The 14,807-nt window shown below is 42.8% G+C and overlaps 1 protein-coding gene across 1 annotated transcript; it reads left to right on the top strand.

Moving 5' to 3' along the window:
* The first annotated feature begins 1,304 nt into the window (after positions 1 to 1,304).
* On the top strand, positions 1,305 to 13,765 carry Cuzd1 (CUB and zona pellucida like domains 1). Its single transcript, XM_069987915.1, has 9 exons — positions 1,305 to 1,386; positions 2,772 to 2,922; positions 5,472 to 5,686; positions 7,483 to 7,633; positions 8,661 to 8,878; positions 9,320 to 9,492; positions 10,696 to 11,087; positions 12,406 to 12,668; positions 13,155 to 13,765. The coding sequence occupies exons 1-9, from the start codon at positions 1,305 to 1,307 to the stop codon at positions 13,322 to 13,324; spliced, it is 1,815 nt and encodes a 604-aa protein (XP_069844016.1). The 3' UTR covers positions 13,325 to 13,765.
* Positions 13,766 to 14,807: the final 1,042 nt, after the last annotated feature.

The raw sequence follows: 14,807 nt of genomic DNA, 5'->3' as shown, positions 1-14,807 counted from the left end.
TCATTCCTTTATTGGGTCTCTCTTCCATTCCACTCCTGGCATCTCCCTCCCCCCACCCCAATCCTTCACTAGCAGCCAGCTACAGGTCTTCCCTTTGTGTTGTCGCCATGCCTAGCTGGTTCCTGAGAATCAGAAAAAACATTGATTGCCCTTTTGCCTAAAATAACATTCCTCAAGACACTAAGTTGAAAACAAACTTTACAACTTTGGTTGGCAGGGGAGGGAGGAGTTGGGGAGTGGGGAGGGAAAGGATGGTAGGGGAAAAACAAAGAAGAGGGTACTTATCACTTTACGGAACTGTAACCCTCTGTACAGTATCTATATGATAAAAAATATACACTAAGATAAAAAGGTGCATGTTTGTTTTTCTCTGTCAGTCTGTGCTCAGATTTCTCCTTCCCAAGGTCCCTTTCTTCATCTTTAATGCTGAATCCTCCCTCACCTGAGGTGGTCTCTCTACTCTTTCTTCCAGTTTACAAATGTAAACACACTTCTATGGGTTGATTGTTAATTTGTTTGCTTGTTGTCTTTGTCTCCACTTAGGATACCCTCCCCTCCTCCCCCGTCCCCCCAGGGCAGTGTCTGACTGTCTCTAAGGAAGCCTGGATTCCCAAGCCAGAGTTCAGTGAACAATGGATATTTCCTGAATAAAGGAATGGCTTGTGTACGCCCTCTCCTTAGGAGCTCTTACTCCTGTAGTTTTACCTTGGGCACTGAACTGCACAGCTTGGGGCCTGAGGGACTCTAACCCACCTGCTTTCCTCGGCAGGTAGACTTTTCAGGAGCTCCTACACGGGTCCCTTACCTACCCTTTCTTTCCTCCTTATCATCTGGTCCTACTTTTCTCCTCAAGCTTAGTCCCCCACAGGTGTGTGAGAGGCTCAGGTGGGCACAGAGTTTACCCAGATGCCACACTATCCCTGACTTGCTGAGCTTGAGATCCCTGAGCTACTCATCCTGGGAAGGAGCAGTGACGCCCTCAGGTCATTACTGCCACCTCGTTCATGATCTGCACAGATAGGCCAGGGCCCAGTGCCTGCGTGCCAGCTGCCAAGGCTGGGAGGAGCTCCGCCAGGCCTACCTTCAGACCTTCCACGAAGGAGTGGGGAGAGGGGAGGACACACCATGGGGGACGCTGGCAATGACACAGCCACACAGCTGCTCTGTTCTCATGTCATCCACCCCTTGTGTGGCCAACCTGACACAGTTCCCTAGGGCTGGCCCAGAAGCTTATGAAACCAGTAGTTGTGAAACCCAGGGAAGTATAAAAGGCCGACGGCCCTCAGGGCTTGCCCCCTCCAAAGATGGAGCTTTTAAGGAGCCTTATTATTTTGTTCTTATTCATTTCCTCCTGTTTGGCAGAGGTGAATTCAACTGAAGCAGAAGGTAAGAAAACAGAACCAGAGTTCTCAACCCTCCCTTCACAGAGCCTCTTCCAGAAATTTCCAGGATTTCCTGGCTTACATTTGGCCTCAGAAAGAGAATATATATATATATATATATATATATATATATATATATATATATATATATATATATATAGCCAGTCCTGGGGCTTGAACTCAGGGCTTGGGCACTGTCCCTGAGCTGCTTTTGCTCAAGGCTAGCACTCTACCACTTGAGCCACAGCACCACTTCCAGCTTTTTCTGTTTATGTGGTACTTAGGAATTGAACCCAGGGTTTCATGCATGCTAGGCAAGCACTCTATCAATAAACCACATTCCCAGCCCCTAGTACTAATATTTTTCAGGCATATTTGTGAGGGTATGTTGAAATAGAAAAAGCATGCCAAATTTTACTAAGACTTTATCTTTTTTTTTTTTTTTTTTTTGTCGGTTGTGGGGCTTGAACTCTGGGCCTGGGCGCTGTCCCTCAGCTCTTCAGCTCAAGGCGAGCGCTCTACCACTTGAGCTACAGCGCCACTTCCAAGACTTTATCTTCAGGAAAGGATCATGAAGGTGTAGAAAATATTTGTAGATGAATATACACATGTACGTAATTTAAAATCATACAACAACAAAGTTTCATTATTGGCTTCGTTAGGGTAAATCTGTGCAAAGGAGCACTCTTCAACAAGGTTTGAAGATAATATTAATTTCTAAATAAAGGATTTGTTAGAATCTACATTAAGTGGAAAAATTTTTACAATATGAAAATACTTTTGTTTAAAATATATGCATGACACTATTTTTGCAATCTGGATGAAGACAGAGAAAATATTTGGATACATTAATTCTCTGTAGACAGGATTTCGGAGTCGTGCTTTGAAGATTGTCTTTGAGTTCTGATATTTTCCAAATAAGCATATGCATAGTTATTTTCAGGTAAACACAACTCAGAGACTTTTTATATATACATTTATATATATATTCAGCCACAAATGAAAAAGAAAATTAAAAACTCTGTATAGAACTAGAGCTTTCTTTTACTTTTCCACATACTGTCATTTGAACTGCTAGGCAAGTGCTCCACCACTTGAGATTTGCTCTACTAGCCGTAGCTAGATTTTTTTGATCACTAGATCTTCCCTGGAAAACTCTGTGTGTGTGTGTGTGTGTGTGTGTGTGTGTGTGTGTGTATGTATGTGTGTGTGTGTGTGTGTGTACCATATGTAGAGAAATCACAAATATTTTCCCCAAAAGGCTGAGGGTGAAATCCAATTTAACTGCACACGTGGATGGGTATTATGTGTATGTGGTAGAGACCCAGACACTGCTGGAGGAGGCAAGGATTGCTAACTTTCCTCAGTGCTGACTATGGTCTCTAGCAGGCAGATCAAGTTGCAAGGCCAGTCTGGGAGGGAACAACCTGGGAGAGTCCCACAAGTCCCTGGTCCTGCAACTCGGTGCCAATGAGAACTGTGTCTGGACAATACAAAAACCGGAAAACAAGAACCTCAGAATCATCTTTTCCCACATCCAGTGAGTAGAGGCTTCAGCGTTTTAGGAGGATGCTTGACTTCTGGCCACATTGGGGCCATGGGGTGGGGTCTTTGTGGAAAGGATTTCAATATTACTGGAGGGGGTGGTCATCCTGATGATGGTGATGATGATGATAATGATGATGATGATGATGGTGATGGTGTCCGATAGTTTCCGATCATGTTCATGATGACAAGAGAAGATGACTGACGGTTTCTGAAATGATTATGATGATGGGCATGACTAGCGTGGTGATGCTGGTGATGGTGGTAACAAAGATAACGATGATGGTAGTTATGATGATAAGGATGATAATGACAATTGATCATGATGATAGTGATGAAGATGATTGCTGGCAATTGATGACAGCGATTACAGTGATGCTATTCGCTGATAGTCACTGATGATGATATTGGTGATGGTGCTGTAATAGTAGTGATATTGGTATATTGGTAGTGATGTTGGTTGAAGATGACTACATGCCCCCCACAGGATTGCCAAGGTCCTGCGTGGTCACTACTAGGGTTACAGACACAGGGAGGTTGAAAACTTGTGGGATTGCGTAAACAGTGAGTGGAATGAGCACAGTTAGTACTCAGCTCATCCAGTTCCAGAGCCTAAGCCTGAAAACTCTAGAATTTGGTGTGCACTAGAACCATCAAGGGTTCTTCCCAAAGCCCAAATTCACCAGTGGTACTGCGGGTAATTAGACTAGTCTCTGAGGGGTAAGAAACAGATTTCTTTACAGTCTTAAGTATTCTTTATGTCAACTTTTATTTTGAAGGAAGTAGATATTCATGGTGATTTTTACAAATGTAAAAATCTGACGTGAAGTCACCTCAGACAGTTCTTTGGGTTGTGTGTTGGTGACTATTTGCCAATGAATTGGATGATGATTCAAAAGCAGGAACGACGTCTTTCTGGCTGCAGACCTGACCTAGCAGAGGGGTTCTGCTAGAATGGTGCTCTGTAGAGAGCAGCCCTCTCCAGCAGCCACAATTTATCCTGTAGATAGGAAAGCCCAGATAAGCTGGGCACTGGTAGCTCCTTCCTGCAATCCAAGCTATTCAGGAGGCTGAGATCTGAGGATCACAGTTCAAAGCCAGCCTAGCCAAAACGTCATGAACTTTGACCTCCAATTAATCAGCAGGAAAAAAGAACCCTGGAAATGGAACTGTGGCTCACATGGTGGAGCGCTAGCCTGGAGCACAAAAGCTCACATAGAGCACTCAGTCCCAGAGTTCACGTCCCAGGACCAGCAAACACACACACACACACACACACACACACACACACACACACACACACACACACACACACACACACACACACACACACTCACACACACACACAGCCCAGAAAAGTCCCTTAATGAGATTAAGTCCCTTAATGAGATTAACAAATATGACTGCAGGGAGTAGAGGGAGGAGAATGGAACCCTGGTGTCCTAACTCCCAAGTCCCTACTTTGCTCCCCCTCCCCTGCTGGTTATTATGTTGTTGATTCCAAGCTCCTGGAGTGCGCCTTAAGGCACACATGGAGTGCTCTACCCCCGGGCTTCCACTGTCTTATTCAGATGAGTGTGTGGTGCCTGAGAATTTGCATAGGAAGCAATTCTGAACTTACTGAAGTGCTGTTGGTCCAGAGACCGCACTTGGAGAGCCCTGCTCCTCCAGCATTGTAGCTGGGATGACCCACCATGAAATGAAGAGGGTGAGCCGCAGTGCTGATTCACAATGAAATACAGATTTCCTAGCATGGTCGAAATCAAGAAACACAGATGTCATTTCCAATGTGTAAGGAGAGGAAACGAATGTGTGGGAAGAGCAAAGTTGGTAGACGTTGAGATTTAGCACTGGATATTGGATACAGTCTGAGAGCTGGGCCTGTGGTGACTGCTTCATGTAATGATAGACACTCACACTAGAGTAAAAGTACAATGTGACATCCTGACTTTACAGAAGAGAAAACTAAGGTCAAGAGAGGCTAAGGTGCTTGTGCAAATGTACACAGCAGGTGAGTGTCTAGGGTGAACGCAGAACTCTACCCTGTGGCCTTTTCTCTAAGCCATGGGTATATGTCCTCTGGCCTTTGGGGAGATACTGTCAGAAGGGGCCCAAACAGGAAATCCTGGGCATCCATGTTGAACACAGTGTGGGACTGTTGTTCAGAATGAGGAAGTGGTAATATGGGGTTGGGTAGCTGGGAGAAGCAACGGTTAGCTTTCCTTTGAGAGAGGTGGCCATGGGAGACGAGACGAGATGTTTCTGACCAGCAGCTTATATACCGAGTCAATAGTGTACACTGTGGGGAGTGGGAGTGGCAGATGCCACTCTCTGGCTCCTGGCCCCGTCTTCATCGTTGACTTAATAGAAGGTGTGGACAGCGGTCAGGCTAAGGTTGAAGATGGAGAAGATGGTGGTCTTGGAGAGGCGTCAAGGAACGCCCATGCTCACCACTTGACACATACATAGCTGTGCTAACAGGAGCTCTGTGAAACCCACTTTCCCAGTGGCTCTCCTCCAGCCACGAGTGTGTTCTGTCCACAGGCTGGATCCTGAAGGGACGTGTGACAATGAGAACATTAAAGTCTTCGATGGAAACTCTACCACTGGCCCTCTGCTAGGTCAGGTCTGCAGCAAGAAAGACTTCGTTCCGGTCTTTGAATCATCATCCAGTTCCTTGACAGTGCAAATTGTCACCGATAGGTCGACCACCCAAAGAACGGTCTTTATTTTCTACTACTTCTTTGACTCTGGCACAGGTGAGCTCTCATTGATGTATCCTTTGGCCATTCCTCCTGTGCACACAGCCTGTCCTCACTCCGGCCTGGGTTATTGTGGTATGGAGTCGGAGTATGTTCACTCAGAGACCTCTCTGCTTGGGAGAGGAGCAGTTTGCTAGTGTGAGTGTGCAAAAATCGCAGCCGTAGGCCTCAACGGTGAGATTCTGATTACTTTGTGCTGGCAGTGCCCATGAATTTTCTGGCGAAAATTCTAAAGGAGCCCAGGAATTTTTCTTCCTAACCAGCTCCCTGTTGAGGCTGCCGGTAGAAGCTCATTAGGTGGTTACAGGTTGAACGATGGTGTGTTAGAGCTCAAAGCAGAATCTGCATGGTTAGCCTGTTTCCTAATAACCCTGAGACCTTGTGCAAGGTCAAGATGATTGAATAGAAGTTTATGCCTCTCAGCTGTGGCTGATCTGCATGATATGCCCAAGCATTGGTGATAATCCACTCTCCTGAGTAGAAACCATAGCTGGTTCCCAGCCAGTGAGCCCAGGTAAATTCCGTGCTACAGTTAGTACATTGTATTCTCATTTAACCTCTCATAGTGTCAGCTATTAACATTCTTAAGGTGGGATGATTCATTAGGTTTGGATTGGGCTGTTGGGCTTTCACAGATACCAGGTTCCAGGGTGATTCTAACAAGGTTAGGGTTCAGGTACTGAGGCAAGCTGGCCTGCTTTTCACACATCAGAAGTTACACTGCTCTGCCTTCCCTGTACCTACTTGTGTTTCATTGTAGTCCAAATCAATCGAGTGAGCATTTCACAAGGAAAGCTTCACTCTGGTTTTCTTTTTGAGGCCGGGCGTGATCTCCACACTACTTCTGAAGCCATTGATTTCTTGATGCCACTCGACTTCTGAAGTGAAGCCCTCACACTCTTCTAACCTACACCTAGGCCACCTTTCCACACCTGCCTTGTAGCACCTACCTGACGGGCATCCTTGTATTCCACCTACTTACACCATTTTATACTTCCTACAAAAAGCCTTTGTTATTGCTCCTCTACTCTTTATTTTTCCCATTGTTTGAATCTGTACTCACTGGAGCACGGATGTACCAAAGATGTTTTGCCGAAGGTTCTATCTGAGCTTCGCTTCACATCAAGACATGGCCAGAGGAAGTAGAGGAAGTAATAGCAAAGAATTCTGCTGGAGCCAGCAGTCCTGAGCTGCCCAGGGAAGGAAAGGCAGGCTGAAACAGTGGGTCGTGTTCTAATGGGCAGTGCTCCTCCGGTACTGGTCTGGAGAGCTGACCTTATCTTCTATGGCGCAGTAGCAAAGAGTCTATACCTGGGACAGATCACGTGAGTTCAGTCATCTGGCAACAGTATCTCTCTCTGCCCTGTACCAAGGATCAAAAGTCAAGTCCTAAGAAAGGAGGAAGTTCAGTATGCTACCCGAGGGATCAGTGAGAGATGCAGAAACAGGGACATGTTTTGCACTGCATATAACAGCAAAATTACAGGAAATCTGTGGTTTTTGTTTTTTTTTTTGTCGGTCGTGGGGCTTGAACTCCGGGCCTGGGCGCTGTCCCTCAGCTCTTCAGCTCAAGGCGAGCGCTCTACCACTTGAGCTACAGTGCCACTTCCGGTTTTCTGGTGGTTTATTGGAGATAGGAGTCTCACGGTCTCTCCTGCCCGGGCTGGCTTTGAACCGCGATCCTCAGATCTCAGCCTCCTGAGTAGCTAAGATTACAGGGGTGAGCCACCAGTGCCCGGCTAGGAAATCTGTGTTTTGACGCTGGGTCTCAGTCACCTACATATCTTTTGCAGTTATTCCAGATTGTGGAGGTTTCCTGGACACATTGGAGGGATCCTTTACAAGCCCCAATTACCCAAAACCACACCCAGAGCTGGCTTACTGTGTATGGCACATACAAGTAGAGAAAGGTTACAGGATAAAATTAAGCTTCAAGGAGATTTTGTAAGTATGATGATTCACTTCTTTTGGGGGAAAAAATGTAGTGAACTCACGTGGCAGTTAGAAGACCCAACTTGGGAAAGAGAAATAGCCACAGGCAACCTCCGTGTACGAGTTCTTTCCAAAGAATTGATGCAGAAAGGGAAGCTTAGGCTCTTGCACTCAAGGAAGCTGACTATTTCTTTTTATTTTTTTATTGTGAGAATACCGTACAGAGGAGTTACAATTACATGGGCAAGATAACGAGTACGTTTCTTGTCAAGCATTGTTGCCTCCTCTTTGTTTCCCCTTCCCATCCCATCGCTTCCCATACTCCCCCTACCCACTCCTCCCCCCCCACCAAAGTTGTAATAACTAGCATATGTCTGAGTCAAGCAGAAAAGGTCAGATAAGTTGATGTTAGGGGAATGAAAAGATTTGTATTCAAATGTTTTTTTTCTTTCATGCAATTGTTTCTAGCATATTCATAAGATGATTTCTATGTTGCTTTGTATGTCCCTCCCCCATGGTATAACCCCTGCTTTCACTGTATTTGATGTTGGTATAATTTGTGGGGGGAAGGGCAAAAACAACTTGTTTAACTAGGGATACAGGTGGATCCATTGCAACGAGATGACTATTTCTCTAAAGGTTCTGCCTGGAGCTAGTGACTCATGCCTGTCATCCTAGCTCCTTAGGAGGCTGAGGTCAGAGGATTGTGTTTTGAAGCCTGCCTTGGCCGAAAAGTCCACCAGACTCCATCTCCAATGAAGCAACAAAATGCTGGACTGGAGATGTGGCTCAAGTGGTAAAGCACCAGCTAGTTATGAGCAAAAAAAAAAAAAGTGAGAGTAAGAAGCCCTGATTTCAAGTCCTGATTCCAGAGCAAAAAACAAAACCAAACAAAAATTCTGAGGTTCTACTCAGGACTGAAAATGCCTCAGGCTTGACATCATCAGCCTGGCATTGAAAAGAAAAATCCTAATGGGATGACAGAAACATAGAACTGAGTTGCCTGGAAAACCTTTTACACAGTGACCTTTATTTGTAGCCTAGAAGTAGATGACAAGTGCAGATTTGATTTTGTGGCCATCTACGACGGCTCTTCCACCAACGCTGGCCTGATTGGACAAGTGTGTGGCCATGGGACGCCCACCTTCGAATCTTCCTCAGACTCCTTGACAGTTGTATTATCTACAGACTATGCCAATTCTTACCGGGGCTTTTCTGCTTCCTACACTTCAGTTTATACAGAAAACATCAACACTAGTGAGTTACCCTTTCTACACCTTGGCAAGTTTGAGCTTTCTGAACAAACATAGAAACTGCTCCTTCACTCTTAGCCTGTCATGTATATCTTTGGGAGCACGATGAAAATCTGCGCCTTGAAAATTAGTTCTGTGCATTGCATAATACAAGAGGGGAATGATGGCTTTGTTAATCTGAAAAAGATTTCTGCACAACATAGGGACTACTTTTCTCAATGCCTTCTGCAAACACACAACTAAAACTGTTGGATTTATAGATTGGAACTTCAAGCCAGGGGAGCAATGAATATTGTAAACAATGTATCAATTGCTGGAGATCCAGGCTTCTAAGGACCACTTATGGCAAGAAAGGTTTCCATGCCCACAGGGAAGTCTTCAATATCCAGAATTCTTAGCTTGCACAGAGTCACTCATTTCCTTCCCACCTTTGTTTTCCTGACAGCATCTTTAATATGTGCCTCTGACAAGATGAGAGTTATCATAAGCAAATCCTACCTAGAATCCTTTAACTATAATGAGGATAACTTACAACTAAATGACCCAACTTGCCGGCCGGAGGTGTCAAATGTTGTGGAGTTTTCAGTCCCTCTGGATGGATGTGGTACAGTTAAAAAGGTACAGGAGACTCTGCCAGCTGGGTTCTGGCAGATGCCACATGCATTCTGGTGATGCATGAGTGGAATGCTGGCTAGCTACTTCCCCAAATCACCACTGGCCCTCAGTGGCTGAAGGAACACATGGTAAGCATGTGTGGGCATAAACATATACACACCTATTCACACACTACTGCTTAATTGTCTCTGTTACTGCAAGGTAAGTGGAAGGTAGCTATTACTTCCAGTGGGTAAGGAACTCTAAAACCCCACTGGAGAGCATTTGAACATGTATGTAGTGTGGGTTAACTGGTCTACCTGGAGCCCTTGGGCAGAAAATGTTTATAATCCCATATTGAGTAAAAGTAGAGCTAAAGATTTTCTTTCCCTTCTAAAGACAAAGAGTAAAAGCATCTTTATTTTCAATAAAGTGAGCTTTCCTGTAAGTCTGTGATTTGTTCTGTACATTCTAGAAATCCTTTCCAAGATCTCTATCTTCTCAACCTGTGGGTTCCTTTAGGACACAACACTAGAATTTTCACACAGGGTGTGAAACAGCATTGTAATTTAAAAGAAGAGACACTCTGTGAGACAAATTGATAGGGACAGAAGTAAATAAGTTTTCTCCCAGAAAGGAGCACAGAGAGTTTATTACAGGAGGGAAGAAAGCCCAGAGAGCTCATAGGCCAGCTTGTCTGCATTCCTGTGGGAATTTTCCAGTTAGTCTAGTAACTTAGCACTTCTTATGAAGGGAATACACTCTAGGGGTTAAAGTCTGCATAGCCCTGGGAAATCACATTCAAAATTGTTTTTTTTTATGTAACAGAAACAAATATTCTATCTAATTCTACCTTTAAGTTTTCTAACTGCTTCTTTTATCTCACATCTTTCTTTTCCCAGCGTACTTCTTTAAAAAAACACATTTAATGCTTATAATATTTGACATAAAAGCTATTATTTCATTGGGGGGGTGGGGGGAGGCTGGGAAGGGATGTGAAGGGTAAACCAAAGGAGAAGGCTGCAATGCTTGGTAAGAAATGTACGCATTATCCTGCCCATGTAATTGTAACCCCTCTGTACAGTATGTTCACAAATAAAATTAAATTAAATTTAAAAAAAGCTATTATTTCATGATTTAGTTAAGGCTCTCACTGTATTATTCACATCTGTGCTCTAACAATACTGCACTTAAACTACAAAATTTGAATTTCATCCAAATTTGTAGGTTGAAGACCATTCAATTACTTACACCAACATCATCACCTTTATTGTATCTCCAAGTTCTGCGGTGATCACGCGACAGAAACATCTCCAGATTATTGTGAAGTGTGAAATGGAATACAATTCCACTGTCGAGGTGATGTACATAACTGAAGATGATGTAATCCAATATCAAAATGCGCTGGGCAAATATAACACGAGCATGGTTCTCTTTGAGTCAGATTCATTTGAAAACCCTATTCTTAACTCTCCCTATTATGTGGATATGAACCAAACTCTCTTCGTTCAAGTTGGTCTGAGCGCCTCAGATCCAAACTTGGTGGTGTTTCTGGATACCTGCAGAGCCTCTCCCACATCTGACTTTGCATCTCCAAACTATGACTTAATCAAGAGTGGGTATGTATTGATGTTTGGTCTTTCTTGCCAGTAATTTTCTGAATTTAAATTTTATTGTAAAGGTGATGTACAGAGGGGTTACAGATACATGAGTCAGGTAATGAGTACATTTCTTTTTTTTTTTTCTTTTTTCTTATGTGGTGCTGAGGAATCGAACCCAGGGCCTCAGGCATGCAAGGCAAGCGCTCTACCACTGAGCCACCTTCCCAGCCCCCTGAGTACATTTCTTTTTGAGTAGTCACTCCCTCCCTCATTTTCTCCCACTTTTCCCTTTCCTGACTCCCCTTTCCATCAAGCTGTACAACTCACTTTCAACATAGTGTCTAGTGAGTATCACTGCTGAATTGGTTCATCCTTTGGCTCACTGCAGTAATTATTTTAATAAGGTAATATATTCATGTGGGTCTGTGGATAAAATTTTCCTAATGCTGCTATGATGGAATTTTATTAAATTTATGTTGGCTATTTCATAAAATATAGTTACTATATATTAGTTACAAATAATGCAAAACATCTGTGTAGACATAATCCATATCCTCTAGGATTTTAAATGTATTTACAAAATAGTTGATGGTAGAAAACAAATTTATTTTTGTGAAGGAGGCTCTATTTGTGTTTTTGAAGTTAGTATATTTTATTTTCAATAGAAATCTGTCAGAGTCATTGATGTGTGCCATCTTTAGAAATAATGTTATCTGGAAAATATGTGTAAAATTCTTTTTTTTCTTTATGCTGGTCCTGGGATTTGAACTCTTGGCCTAGGTACTGTCCCTGAGCTTCTTTTGCTCAAGCCTAATGCTCTACCACTTGAGCCACAGTTCCACTCCCAGCTTTTTCTGAGTATTTTATTGGAGATAACTCTCACTGACTTTTTTTGCCTCTGCTCACTTTGGACTGCAATCCTCAGATCTCAGCCTCTTGAGTAGTTAGGATTACAGGTGTGAGCCAGCAGTGCCTGGCTTGTAGAATTCTTAAAAGGAAAACTGTAAAGTTCCTCTTTGAAAGGAAAAGTTTACTTGTTTTCCATACAAGCTGATGGCCTTTTGACCAAATCAGCCACCTTTATACATTAACAATAAACATGTAAGAAAAAGATATTTGAGTACTAGTATATGGGTATCGATTTTTGATTAGTTTACATGTAATTTCAGAGCTAGAAGGAACTTCACCCAGTAATCTGTCCATAGTTTTAGTTTACTACAGTCTGAACCATAGATTCCTTTCTAGAGAAGACTTTCTAAAGACTAGATCTACAACTTAGACTTCACAACTTGGATTCTTGTGCATCTTCTAAATATGTGCATAAACTCTGTTCTAGATGTAGTCGAGATGAGACTTGTGAGGTGTATCCCTTATTTGGGCACTACGGAAGATTCCAGTTTAATGCCTTTAAATTCTTGCAAAGTCTGAGCTCCGTGTATCTGCAGTGTAAAGTTTTGATATGTGATAGCAATGACTCCCATTCTCGCTGCCACCAAGGCTGTGTCTCTAGAAAGAAACGAGACATTTCTTCATACAAATGGAAGACCGATTCCGTCATAGGACCCATCCGTGTGAAAAGGGATCGAAGTGGAAACTCAGGTAACACAAAAGCTATTTCATGATCTAAGAATACTTTGTGGTGTGAGAAATGACATTCAAACCGAGTTCTTCTCTATGTAGAAGAACTCTAGAGAGTCATACCAGAAGTTCTAACAAATAAGTGAGGAATATTAACCACATAGGATAAATGCTTATTTCTATTGCCACACCTTGTGTAAGCCTATGAGACACTGGTAATACCATCATTCCCATGGCTCTTGAATATAGGTCTATATCCTTCATTTCTACAAATTTCTTTTAGCTTCTTAACTCCTTATGATATACATGCCATAACTAAACAAACCATCTGAAAGAAATAAAGTAAAAATTAAACATAAATATAAGCTAATTCAAATATTTGATAATCATTTCCTCTTTGATGTATTGGAACTATGCATTTTGCATTAACTCAAGAAAAGATCCATATGGTATAAAAAGATATTATAAATAATGCTAATATATGCAAAAATCTATATTCAATTGCAGGGCTTCTGCATCAAACCCATGCAGACATTCCACAGCAGCCTTTCAGTGCTCTGCACCTGTTTTCGTTCGTGGTCCTTGCTCTGAATGTTGTGATTGTGGCCACGATCACACTGAGGCATTTTGTGAATCAGCGCAAAGACTACAAATATGAGAAGCTGCAGCGCTACTAACAAACGGCTCCTTTCCTAAGACGGCACCTTTCTCCATGGCTACAGAGCTTATGAATAAACTAGGAAGGATCTGAAACCATAACATACAGACAAATAAGACTTTTAGCTCTCATCTTACAAACTAAAAGCATTGTATGAATCAAAAACTTGGTTTGTTTTTGGTTAAATACAACATCTGAAACAAATATTAAATGGAAAGAAAAAGAAAAGAAAGAAAAGTAGTCTTTAAGTGGTGGGTACGTAGTATGTACCTATAATCTCATTGACTTGGGAGGTCAAGGCAGTAGAATTGAGGGTTCGAAGCCAATCCAGGCTAAAAAGTTAGCAAGACTATCTCCAAAACAAAATAAAAACAAAAAGGCTGAAGATGTAGCTTGCCCACCAAGTGCAAGACCCTAGGTTTAATCATTGTGACTTCTCCATTCTTCAAAGTTGTATGTTTTTATTATTTATATGCCAAATAAAGCATGCACATATAAAATGTAAACAGTGAATGGGCAATATGCTACCTTCTGAAGCATCAGAGGCTGCACCGGATACTGACGTGCAGGAGAAAGCACCATGGTCTCTTCCATCTCGAGCCTCTCTGCTGACAAGCATTCTCCTGCTCCGCACCTGGGCCAGCTCAGAGAAGGGCTTTAGAGGAAACAACCTGACTGCCAGAGGCTGCAGCAGGTTCTGGGTTCATAAGATAAAAATGTTTCTCTTCTCCTTTACATGAAGCAGAACAAAAACCATTAGACTCTAAGCTGATCTGAGTTTACAGTGGACAAAAGACGGAAGCTAATTATGTTAGATGAATAATACAACTCTACCTCATCACCTAATATAAACTGAAGCAGGTAACCACTGGAATGCTCATAGATAGATAGACAGACAGATCTATATCTATCTATATCTACATCTATATCTATAGATCTCTATCTATATTATATTTATATCTATATTTATATCTATATTTATATCTATAGAGATCTATATATCTCTATATGTATGTGGATTTATATATAGGTATAGATTAGCAATAGATATATCTATATATAGAGAGAGCTAGAGATAACTATAGATAGATATTAATACTCTGTATTCTCCCCTTTTCTCTCTCTCTCTCTCTCTCTCTCTCTCTCTCTCTCTCTCTCTCTCTCTCTCTCTCTCTCTCTCTCTCTCTCTCTCTCTCTCTCTCTCTGTTCCTCCCTCAACCCCAGGTGAACTAGGAAGAGGCTGCAGTGAATGGGCCTGCACACCTAGACCATTGTCTGGAGAGTCCTAGAGCTGGGCTGGGTATTCAGAGATGCCCTATTGGGGCATGATGCTCAGACCTTTATAGACCTCTGTGGCCCAGTCACTGGACAGAGGCTGCTGAAACTGTGGCCATGAACTCTGGCAAGAAAGCTGTCTTGGGCTGAGGGGGATTCCTAGGGAGCAGTGGCGTTGATAGCTACAGCCACCAACACTCCAGCAGCCAAGTGCAGCACTGACTCTA

The sequence above is a fragment of the Dipodomys merriami genome, unplaced genomic scaffold (genome assembly GCF_024711535.1).
Source record: "Dipodomys merriami isolate MVZ:Mamm:240054 unplaced genomic scaffold, mDipMer1.0.p SCAF_35, whole genome shotgun sequence".
Lineage (NCBI taxonomy): Eukaryota > Metazoa > Chordata > Mammalia > Rodentia > Heteromyidae > Dipodomys > Dipodomys merriami.
The sequence above is the reverse complement of the archived record's forward strand: the minus strand, read 5'-3'. Positions and strand labels throughout refer to the sequence as shown.

What these genes read in the sequence shown, in the direction of transcription:
- Cuzd1 (XM_069987915.1), top strand. Translation starts at nt 1,305, where the DNA reads ATGGAGCTTTTAAGGAGCCTTATTATTTTGTTCTTATTCATTTCCTCC. An exon ending in TTAAGCTTCAAGGAGATTTT is followed by an intron (nt 7,634 to 8,660) that starts GTAAGTATGATG and finishes CTTTATTTGTAG; the next exon opens with CCTAGAAGTAGATGACAAGT. An exon ending in TACAGAAAACATCAACACTA is followed by an intron (nt 8,879 to 9,319) that starts GTGAGTTACCCT and finishes TTTTCCTGACAG; the next exon opens with CATCTTTAATATGTGCCTCT.